Below are 12,000 nucleotides of genomic sequence, written 5' to 3'. Positions count from 1 at the left end.
ACAGGTATATTAGTGAGTGGGGAACGGGTATATCAGTGAGTGGGGAGCAGGTATATTAGTGAGTGAGGAACAGGTATATTAGTGAGTGGGGAACGGGTATATCAGTGAGTGGGGAGCAGGTATATTAGTGAGTGAGGAACAGGTATATTAGTGAGTGAGGAGCAGGTATATTAGTGAGTGGGGAACGGGTATATCAGTGAGTGAGGAACAGGTATATTAGTGAGTGGGGAGCAGGTATATCAGTGAGTGAGGAGCAGATATATTAGTGAGTGGGGAACGGGTATATCAGTGAGTGAGCAGCAGGTATATCAGTGAGTGGGGAGCAGGTATATCAGTGAGTGAGGAGCAGGTATATCAGTGAGTGGGGAGCAGGTATATTAGTGAGTGGGGAGCGGGTATATTAGTGAGTGGGGAACGGGTATATCAGTGAGTGGGGAACGGGTATATCAGTGAGTGGGGAGCAGGTATATCAGTGAGTGAGGAGCAGGTATATTAGTGAGTGAGGAGCAGGTATATTAGTGAGTGAGGAACAGGTATATTAGTGAGTGAGGAACAGGTATATTAGTGAGTGAGGAACGGGTATATTAGTGAGTGGGGAACGGGTATATTAGTGAGTGAGGAGCAGGTATATTAGTGAGTGAGGAACAGGTATATTAGTGAGTGAGGAACAGGTATATCAGTGAGTGAGGAACAGGTATATTAGTGAGTGAGGAGCAGGTATATTAGTGAGTGAGGAACAGGTATATTAGTGAGTGAGGAACAGGTATATTAGTGAGTGGGGAGCAGGTATATCAGTGAGTGGGGAGCAGGTATATCAGTGAGTGGGGAGCAGGTATATCAGTGAGTGAGGAACAGGTATATCAGTGAGTGAGGAACAGGTATATTAGTGAGTGAGGAGCAGGTATATTAGTGAGTGAGGAGCAGGTATATTAGTGAGTGAGGAACAGGTATATTAGTGAGTGAGGAACAGGTATATTAGTGAGTGGGGAACGGGTATATCAGTGAGTGGGGAGCAGGTATATCAGTGAGTGAGGAGCAGATATATTAGTGAGTGGGGAACAGGTATATTAGTGAGTGAGGAACAGGTATATTAGTGAGTGAGGAACAGGTATATTAGTGAGTGGGGAACGGGTATATCAGTGAGTGAGGAACAGGTATATTAGTGAGTGGGGTGCAGGTATATCAGTGAGTGAGGAGCAGGTATATTAGTGAGTGGGGAACGGGTATATCAGTGAGTGAGGAGCAGGTATATCAGTGAGTGGGGAGCAGGTATATCAGTGAGTGGGGAGCAGGTATATCAGTGAGTGAGGAGCAGGTATATTAGTGAGTGGGGAACAGGTATATCAGTGAGTGGGGAGCAGGTGTATCAGTGAGTGAGGAACAGGTATATTAGTGAGTGGGGAGCGGGTATATCAGTGAGTGAGGAGCAGGTATATCAGTGAGTGGGGAACGGGTATATCAGTGAGTGGGGAGCAGGTATATCAGTGAGTGAGGAGCAGGTATATTAGTGAGTGGGGAACGGGTATATCAGTGAGTGGGGAGCAGGTATATCAGTGAGTGAGGAGCAGGTATATCAGTGAGTGAGGAGCAGGTATATCAGTGAGTGAGGAGCAGGTATATCAGTGAGTGGGGAACGGGTATATTAGTGAGTGGGGAACGGGTATATCAGTGAGTGGGGAGCAGGTATATCAGTGAGTGAGGAGCAGGTATATTAGTGAGTGGGGAACGGGTATATCAGTGAGTGAGGAGCAGGTATATCAGTGAGTGGGGAACGGGTATATTAGTGAGTGGGGAACGGGTATATTAGTGAGTGGGGAACGGGTATATCAGTGAGTGAGGAGCAGGTATATTAGTGAGTGGGGAGCGGGTATATTAGTGAGTGGGGAGCGGGTATATTAGTGAGTGGGGAACGGGTATATCAGTGAGTGAGGAACAGGTATATCAGTGAGTGAGGAGCAGGTATATTAGTGAGTGAGGAACGGGTATATCAGTGAGTGAGGAACAGGTATATCAGTGAGTGAGGAGCAGGTATATTAGTGAGTGGGGAACGGGTATATCAGTGAGTGAGGAACAGGTATATCAGTGAGTGGGGAGCGGGTATATTAGTGAGTGGGGAACGGGTATATCAGTGAGTGAGGAACAGGTATATCAGTGAGTGAGGAGCAGGTATATTAGTGAGTGGGGAACGGGTATATCAGTGAGTGGGGAGCTGGTATATTAGTGAGTGGGGAACGGGTATATCAGTGAGTGAGGAGCAAGCATATTAATGAGTGAGGAGCAGGTATATTAGTGAGTGAGGAGCAGGTATATTAGTGAGTGGGGAGCGGGTATATTAGTGAGTGGGGAGCGGGTATATTAGTGAGTGGGGAGCTGGTATATTAGTGAGTGGGAAGCTGGTATATTAGTGAGTGGGGAGTGTGTATATTAGTGAGTGGGGAGTGTGTATATTTGTGAGTGGGGAGCTGGTACATTAGTGAGTGGGGAGCGTGTATATTAGTGAGCGTGGAGCGTGTATATTAGTGAGTGGGGAGCGTGTATATTAGTGAGTGGGGAGCGTGTATATTAGTGAGTGGGGAGCTGGTATATTAGTGAGTGGGGAGTTGGTATATTAGTGAGTGGGGAGTGTGTATATTAGTGAGTGGGGAGTGTGTATATTAGTGAGTGGGGAGCTGGTATATTAGTGAGTGGGGAGCGTGTATATTAGTGAGTGGGGAGCGTGTATATTAGTGAGTGGGGAGCTGGTATATTAGTGAGTGGGGAGCGTGTATATTAGTGAGTGGGGAGCGTGTATATTAGTGAGTGGGGAGCGTGTATATTAGTGAGTGGGGAGCTGGTATATTAGTGAGTGGGGAGCTGGTATATTAGTGAGTGGGGAGTGTGTATATTAGTGAGTTGGGAGTGTGTATATTAGTGAGTGGGGAGTGTGTATATTAGTGAGTGGGGAGCTGGTATGTTAGTGAGTGGGGAGTGTGTATATTAGTGAGTGGGGAGCTGGTATATTAGTGAGTGGGGAGCTGGTATATTAGTGAGTGGGGAGCTGGGATATTAGTGAGTGGGGAGCGGGTATATTAGTGAGTGGGGAGCTGGTATATTAGTGAGTGGGGAGCTGGTATATTAGTGAGTGGGGAGCGTGTATATTAGTGAGTGGGGAGCTGGTATATTAGTGAGTGGGGAGTGTGTATATTAGTGAGTGGGGAGTGTGTATATTAGTGAGTGGGGAGCTGGTATATTAGTGAGTGGGGAGTGTGTATATTAGTGAGTGGGGAGCTGGTATATTAGTGAGTGGGGAGCTGGGATTTTAGTGAGTGGGGAGCTGGGATTTTAGTGAGTGGGGAGCTGGGATATTAGTGAGTGGGGAGCGGGTATATTAGTGAGTGGGGAGCTGGTATATTAGTGAGTGGGGAGCTGGGATATTAGTGAGTGGGGAGCGGGTATAATAGTGGTTAATTTTCCTGATGAGCTTTATCTCTTGGTCTGTTCCAGGTGCCTGTGTTGGGGCAGTAGTTGGATCTCGCGGGATTCCCACTGACTGGGTCAGGAAGACCCAGCATGGTGATTCCATTAAGAAACTCTCAGAGGCTCTCGTCGCTCTCCGACTGTCCGTGTGAGGCAAGAATGTCCAAACCCAGTAACAGGTGCATGCGAGCTGCACCATTAGCTTGCTGATCTCACCAGGGGTGGTGCAGAATCACTGGTCCCTCTCTCCCTCCCTCTCTCCCTCCCTCTCTCCCTCCCTCTCTCCCTCCCACTCTCTCTCACTCTCTCCCTCCCTCTCTCCCTCCCTCTCTCCCTCTCTCTCTCCCTCCCTCTCTCCCTCCCTCTCTCCTTCCCTCTCTCCCTCCCTCTCTCCCTCCCTCTCTCCCTCCCTCTCTCCCTCCCACTCTCTCTCACTCTCTCCCTCCCTCTCTCCCTCCCTCTCTCCCTCCCTCTCTCCCTCCCTCTCTCCCTCCCTCTCTCCCTCCCTCTCTCCCTCCCTCTCTCCCTCCCTCTCTCCCTCCCTCTCTCCCTCACTCTCTCCCTCACTCTCTCCCTCTCTCCCTCCCTCTCTCCCTCCCTCTCTCCCTCCCACTCTCTCTCACTCTCTCTCACTCTCACTCTCTCTCACTCTCACTCTCTCTCACTCTCACTCTCACTCTCACTCTCACTCTCACTCTCTCTCTCTCTCCCTCACTCTCACTACCCCCAGTTCTCTTCGTCCCTTTCCATCTCTTTCCCCCTCCCTCTCTATCATCTCCCCCCTCTCTCTTCCCCCTCCCCCTCTCTCCATCCCTGTCTCTTCCCCCCTCTCTCTCTACACCCTCTCTCTTTCTCCCTTTCTCTCCCCCTCCCTCTCTCCCCCCTTCCCCCTCTCTCCTTCAAGTTCACTGACAGGATAAGATGTTGTTTGAAAGTCACCTCTCTCTCTCTCTCTCTCTCTCTCTCTCTCTCTCTCCCTATTACCCCTCCTTCTCTCTCTCCCTCCCTCTCTCTCCCCCCCTCCCTCTCTCCTTTTTCGCTCCCTCTCTCTCCCCCTCTCTTTTCCCTCTCTCCTCCTCTCTCTCTTCCCTTTCTCTCCTCTCTCTCTTCCCTTTCTCTCCTCTGTCTCTCTCTTTCTCTCTCTGTCTCCCCCCCTTCCCTCACTTTCCCTTCCTTCCCCCCCCCCCCCCCCCCCACACCTTTCCTTTTGATCGTGAGCAGCAAATCTCTGAGCTCAGTCAGGGCTCTGGAAATTTGAGAAATAAACAGGCACATTTGACAAACACTGTCTGCCCAAAGGCTTTGCTGATTTGCGAATTACTGATCACAAGACACTGCCTGGGGTCCAGGGATCTGGTTTGGGGGGTCAGGGAGACTCAGTTACCCTGTGGTTGCTCCACCACAGCATCACACGAATCATTCCAACCAACTCGATGCACAGAATAATGAGAGAGATAGATCGCACTAGACAAGTGTTACCAAAGTGCTTCCATTATTTTTTATATTTTTATTTTTTGAGCACCTGTGTTAAAACTGATCATTTTCTCTACACCTTCTCTCTTACTCCCCCTCCCTCTCTCCCCCTTCCCTCTCTACCTCCTTCCCCTCCCTCTCTCTGTCCCTCTCTCTTCCCCCCTCTCCCTCTGTCTACAACCTCTCTCTTTCTCCCCCTCCCCCCGTCTCTCCTCCAAGTTTACTGACAGGTGAAGATGTTGTTTGAAAGCCACCTCTGCTGGAAGCCCCTGTGATTTGGGCTTAGAGAACAGCAGAACCCTTGGTGACTTGGGGAAAAATGGTTACCGAGAAGCCACATGTCAAGGTTTTGGAGGTCAGGAGGTTGACTTTCTGTTTGGGGTTTGAACATTGCTTTCAGTTTTGAGTTGGGGTGTGAACTGTTTGAAGACAGTTGGTGTTTTCCTGCCAATGAAAAAGAAACAAAGTGATTCCTAAAACCGCAGCCGGCCACTAACGTCATCAGACTGCGGCAAGGTGCACACTTGCGAAACGGGCTCATGCTGTCTGTGCGGACGCAGCATTCCACATTGCCAGGACTGGTTGGCGCATATGCAGATGACGTCATCGTGTAACGGGGGAAGCGGGGGGAGAGAGCGGCCGAAGACCTTGGTGGCGGTGGGTGCAGGTGCGCTCTCCTCCTCCCCCACTCCCACTCCCACCCGCTCTCCTCCTCCCCCACTCCCACTCCCACCCGCTCTCCTCCTCCCCCACTCCCACCCGCTCTCCTCCTCCCCCACTCCCACTCCCACCCGCTCTCCTCCTCCCCCACTCCCACCCGCTCTCCTCCTCCCCCACTCCCACCCGCTCTCCTCCTCCCCCACTCCCACTCCCACCCGCTCTCCTCCTCCCCCACTCCCACCCGCTCTCCTCCTCCCCCACTCCCACTCCCACCCGCTCTCCTCCTCCCCCACTCCCACTCGCTGTCCTCCTCCCCCACCCCCACTCCCACCCGCTCTCCTCCTCCCCCACTCCCACCCGCTCTCCTCCTCCCCCACTCCCACCCGCTCTCCTCCTCCCCCACTCCCACCCGCTCTCCTCCTCCCCCACTCCCACCCGTTCTCCTCCTCCCCCACTCCCACTCGCTCTCCTCCTCCCCCACTCCCACTCGCTCTCCTCCTCCCCCACTCCCACCCGCTCTCCTCCTCCCCCACTCCCACCCGCTCTCCTCCTCCCCCACTCCCACCCACTCTCCTCCTCCCCCACTCCCACCCGTTCTCCTCCTCCCCCACTCCCACTCGCTCTCCTCCTCCCCCACTCCCACCCGCTCTCCTCCTCCCCTGCTCTCCCCCCCCCGCCCACTCTCTCCCCCAGCTGACTCTCTCCCCCATCCCCCCCCGTCCGCGCTCTCCCCCCCGTCCGCTCTCTCCCCCCCGTCCGCTCTCTCCCCCCCCCCGTCCGCTCTCCCCCCCCCCCCGTCCGCGCTCTCCCCCCCCCCCGTCCGCTCTCTTCCCCCCCCCCGTCCGCTCTCTTCCCCCCCCCCGTCCGCTCTCTTCCCCCCCCCCCGTCCGCTCTCTTCCCCCCCCCGTCCGCTCTCTTCCCCCCCCCCCGCCCGCTCTCTCCAGCCATTGTGTGCTGCAGTGGGTTTATGTTGCCTTTGTGTGATTATTTGAGCAGCTCCATCATTAGTCCTGATCGTCGCAGTCTGTGATGTTTTCTGGACGAAGTGTTTATCGACAATGCAGCCGGCAGCTGACGTCAACAGACTGCAGCAATCTGTGCACATGAATCTGTGGAATTCACTACCCCAGAGTGCGGTGGATGCTGGGATATTGAGTAAATTCAAGGAGGAGATAAGACAGATTTTTAATTAATAATGGGTTGAAGGGTTATGGAGGACGGGCAGGAAAGTGGAGTTGAGGCTGAAATGAGATCAGCCATGATCGTATTGAATGGCGGAGCAGGCTCGAGGGGCTGAATTACCTACTCCTGCTCCTAGTTCTTATGTTATGCTCTTATGTTCTAAATAGGCGACCCCTTACTTTTAAATATTGACCCCTAAATCTAGGTTCCTCCACAACATCCTTTCCACATCCACCCTGTCAAGACCCGTCAGGATCTTGTATGTTTCAATCAAGTCACCTCTTACTCGACTAAACTCCAGCAGATACAAGCCTGGCCTGTCCAACCTTTCCTTTTTTTATTCGTTCATGGGGTGCAGGCGTCACTGGCTGGGCCAGCATTTATTGCCCATCTCTAATTGCCTTCATAAGACAACCAGGTATTTGTCTAGTAAACCTCTGAACTGCTTCCAACTCATTTACATCCTTCCTTAAATAAGGAGACCAATACTGTACACAGTTCTCCAGATGTGTTCTCACCAATGGCCTGTATAACTGAAGCATAACCTCCCTACTTTTGTAATCAATTCCCCTCGTGATAAATGATAACATTCTATTAGGTTTCCTAATTACTTGCTGTACCTCCATACTAACCTCTTGCGATTCATGCACTAGGACACCCAAAACTCTCTCTATCTCAGAGCTCTGCAATCTCTCACCATTTAGATAATATGCCTCTTTATTCTTCCTGCAAAATGGACAATTTCATATTTTCTCATATTATACTCCATTTGTCAGATCTTTGCCCTATCTATATCCCTTTGTAGCCTATTTATGTCCTCTTCACAACTTACTTTCCTACCTAATCTTGTGTCATCAGCAAATTTAGCAATCATACCTTCGGTCCCTTCATCCAAGTCATTTATATAAATTGTAATAAAGTTGAGGCCCCAGCACAGATCCCTGTGGCACACCACTCGTTACATCTTGCCAACCAGAAAATGACCCATTTATGCCTACTCTGTTTCCTGTTAGCTAGCCAATCTTCTATCCATGCCAATATGTTACCCCCTACATCATGAGCTTTTATTTTCTGCAATAACCTTTGATGCAGCACCTTATCAAATGCCTTCTGGAAATCTAAGTACATTACATCCACTGGTTCCCCTTTATCCACAGCACATTACTTCTTCAAAGAACTCCAATAAATTGGTTAGACAGGATGACAAATCCATGTTGACTCTACCTGATTACATTGAATTTTTCGAAGTGCCCCACTCTTTAATAATAGCTTCTAACATCTTCCCTAAGACTGATGTTAAGCTAACTGGCCTGTAGTTTCCTGCTTTCTGTCTCCCTCCCTTTTTGAATAAAGGAGTTACATTCACTATTTTCCAATCGAATGGAACCTTCCCCGAATTTTGGACAATTAAAACCAACTCACTCTCTATAGGACCAACGATCAATTTGTCAACTCTGTTTAAAATATCTATAGAAACTCTTACTATCTGTTTTTCTATTCCAGCTAGCTTTCTCTCGTACTCTAATTTTTCCCTCCTTATCAACCTTTTAGTCATTCTTTGCTGTTTTTTATATTCTGTCCAATCTTCTGACCTGCCGCCCATCTTTCCACAATTTTATGCTTTTTCTTTAAGTTTGAAGCTATCTTTTAACTTTTTTAGTTAACTACGGATGGTCGTCCTCCCCTTAGAATTATTCTTTCTTGTTGGAATGTAAATATTCACTCCCTCCACCACCGACGCACAGTGGCAGCAGTGAGTACCATCTACAACATACACTACAGCAACGCACCAAGGCTCCTTCGACGGCACCTTCCAAACCCATGACCTCTACCACCTAGAAGGACAAGGGCAGCAGCTGCTTGGGAACACCACCACCTGCAAGTTCCCCTCCAAGTCACACACCATCCTGACTTGGAACTATATCGCCGTTCCTCCACTGTCGCTGGGTCAAAATCCTGGAACTCCCTTCCTAACAGCATTGCTGATGTACTACCCCACATGGTCTGCAGCGGTTCAAGAAGGCAGCTCACCACCACCTTCTCAAGGGCAATTAGGGATGGGTAAGAAATGCTGTCCTGGCCAGCAACACACAAGGACACAAGAAATAGGAGCAGGAGTAGACCATACAGCCCATCGAGCCTGCTCCACCATTCAATATGATCATAACTGATCTTCGGCTTCCATTTCACTTTCCTGCCCACTCCCCATATCCCTTGATTCCCTGAGAGATCAAAAATCTGTCTATCTCAGCCTTAAATGTATTGAATGATGGAGCATCCACAACCCTCGGGGGTAGAGAATTCCAGGATTCACAACCCTTTGAGTGAAATAATTTCTCCTCATCTCAGTCCTAAATGATTGTTCCCTTATCCTGAGACTGTACCCCCGTGTTTTAGATTCCCCAATCACTCGCATTCTAAGAATAGATAAAGAAAATTAGTGAAATTCAGTTTTGCTGTCTGAAGTAAGAGGGTATATGAAGGAGGTCTGAATGGACAGAAGGTGTCGAAGACTTGAGAGAATTTTTATAAAATTTTTTCCTGGGATGTGGCTGTCACATAAATCAAATTAGTTTAACACGATTTGCCCTTGACAAATCGTTCTGGCTTTCCTTAATTAATCCACATTTGTCCAAATGACTGTTAATTTTGTCCCAGATTATCGTTTCTAAAAGCTTTCCCACCACTGAGGTTACACTGACTGGTCTGTAGTTGCTGAGTTTATCCTTGTATCCTTTTTGAACAAGGATGTAACATTTGTAATTCTCCAGTCCTCTGGCAGCACCCCTGTATCTAAGGAGGATTGGAAGATCATGACCAGTGCCTGGGCAATTTCCACCCTTACTTCTCTCAGTATTCTCGGATGCATCTTCATGGGGGAATGTAGAACTGGGGCACAGTCTAAAAATAAGGAGTCTCCAATTTAAGTCAGAGGTGTGGAGGAATTTCTTCTCTCAGAAGGTCATTACTCTTTGGAATTCTCTATCCCAGGGAGCAGTGGAAGCTGGGTCATTGAATATGTTCAAGGCTGAGTTAGATAGCTTCTTTAACTGCAGGGCAGTCAAGGTTTATGGGAACAGGTGGGAAAATGGAGTTGAGGCCACGATCAGATCAGCTTATTCCTGCTCCTATTTCTTATGTTTTTCTCAGTTCTGGTGACTTATCAGCTTTAAGTGCAGCCACCATTTCTAATACCTCCTCTTTATCAATTTTTAGCCCATCCAGTATCTCAATTACCTCTCTCACTATGGCTTTGGCAACATCACCTTCCTTGGTAAAGACAGATGCAAATACTCATTTAATACTTCAGCAGTGCACCCTCCTCGATGTACGGTCCCTGATCGGCCCCACTCCTCCTTTTACCACCCGTTTATTATTTATATGCCTATATAAGACTTTTGGATTCCCTTTTATGTTAGCTGCCAATCTCTTATTGATGAAACAGCTGAAGATGGTTGGGCCTAGGACACTGCTCTGAGGATGTCCTGCTGCAGTCTCCTATACTCAAGGGAATACAAGCCCAGCCTATGCAAGCTGTCAGCATAATTTAACCCTTTTAGCCCTGGTACCATTCAGGTGAATCTGTGCTACAGCCTCTTCAAGACCAATAAGGGGCCGTACCCAGAACTGAAGACTGTTACTCCAGATGGAGTCTGAACAGAATTTTACACAATTATAACATCACTGCCACCCCTTTGTAATGCAGCCCTCAAGATAAAGGCCAACAATCCATTAGGCTTTTGAACAATTTTGTGCTGTGCTCCAGTTTGAGTTTTACGTGGATTATATGAAGGAAGGGGTTGACTGAGGGAGGGAAGTAGATGCAGAGTTTGAGGGCTTAGAGAAGAACAAGCTAGAGGAGAATGAGATGTGGGAGATTTTCAACTCTCCAACTGGCTGAAGCAGAATTTGCAGATTCCATAACAGAAAGAAATATCAGGATCTACCATGTCCACCTGGCGTTTGGGAGACGAGTTAAAAATCTAATGCTTGATTCCAAGCTTGAGAATGCAGGGAAGAGGGACAGTGTGTAGGACTGGGGACTTGAACCTTAGCAAGGACAGGAGACAGACATTCAGAGGGGCACTGAACCTGTGAACATTGATAACACAGAGATACAGAAAGGTTGCAACAGAGAGAGGGAGAGAGCACTTGGAATTACGACACTTCCCTGGACTCCGGCTTCCCTCCATCTCCAGAATCCACATTTTAGCAGCTTTAAGGAGAGTCAATGTTGGCACTTGTTCTTGGAGACAGTGCCTTACTAAGCTCAGCCAGTCTGGACCTGCTGCAGTCAGCTCCTGGTTTGTGTTTAGGCCACATGGCTGACCATCTCAGGGACTGTGCGTCTAAAAGTAAATCACTCAATGTTCCCGCCAATCCTGAGTCTAACAGTAAATCACCGAATGTTCCCGCCAACCCCGAGTCTAACAGTAAATCACTCAATGTTCCCGCCAACCCCGAGTCTAAAAGTAAACCTTATTAACTCACGGTCTTTGACTCACCAGGTCACTGAACCAGCTTGTAGTGTATGACAAACAATCCAGTCCTTGCTTAACAGGGAAGGTTCCAGAGAATTCTCCAGCAAGAAAACATTATCCGTGGTCTTTTCAAAGACATTTCAAAATTCTTCTCAATTTCTGTCCCACCAAAACACTGACTCTCACTGGGGTACGTGTCCCCCTCTCCTGAAGGTGCTGACTCTCACTGGGGTACGTGTCCCCCTCTCCTGAAGGTGCTGACTCTCACTGGGGTACGTGTCCCCCTCTCCTGAAGGTACTGAGTCTCACTGGGGTACGTGTCCCCCTCTCCTGAAGGTACTGAGTCTCACTGGGGTACGTGTCCCCTCCTCTCCTGAAGGTGCTGACTCTCACTGGGGTACGTGTCCCCCTCTCCTGAAGGTACTGAGTCTCACTGGGGTACGTGTCCCCTCCTCTCCTGAAGGTGCTGACTCTCACTGGGGTACGTGTCCCCCTCTCCTGAAGGTGCTGACTCTCACTGGGGTACGGGTCCCCCTCTCCTGAAGGTGCTGACTCTCACTGGGGTACGTGTCCCCCTCTCCTGAAGGTACTGACTCACACTGGGGTACGTGTCCCCCTCTCCTGAAGGTACTGACTCTCACTGGGGTACGTGTCCCCCTCTCCTGAAGGTACTGACTCTCACTGGGGTACGTGTCCCCCTTTCCTGAAGGTGCTGACTCTCACTGGGGTACGGGTCCCCCTCTCCTGA

The 12,000-nt window shown here is 49.5% G+C and overlaps 1 protein-coding gene across 4 annotated transcripts in view; it reads left to right on the top strand.

The window, feature by feature from the left end:
• Nucleotides 1–4,739, top strand: part of selenoj (selenoprotein J) — a 28,695-nt gene extending 23,956 nt beyond the window's left edge. For all 4 annotated transcript variants that reach the window (XM_068032981.1, XM_068032983.1, XM_068032980.1 and 1 more), the window contains exon 8: nucleotides 3,484–4,739. In XM_068032981.1, coding sequence (XP_067889082.1) covers nucleotides 3,484–3,608 — 125 coding nt within the window. In that variant the 3' untranslated portion in view covers nucleotides 3,609–4,739. The remainder of the gene's footprint in view (nucleotides 1–3,483) is intronic.
• Nucleotides 4,740–12,000: the final 7,261 nt, after the last annotated feature.

The sequence above is a fragment of the Heterodontus francisci genome, chromosome 6, assembly GCF_036365525.1.
Source record: "Heterodontus francisci isolate sHetFra1 chromosome 6, sHetFra1.hap1, whole genome shotgun sequence".
Taxonomy (NCBI): Eukaryota; Metazoa; Chordata; class Chondrichthyes; order Heterodontiformes; family Heterodontidae; genus Heterodontus; species Heterodontus francisci.
The sequence above is the reverse complement of the archived record's forward strand: the minus strand, read 5'-3'. Positions and strand labels throughout refer to the sequence as shown.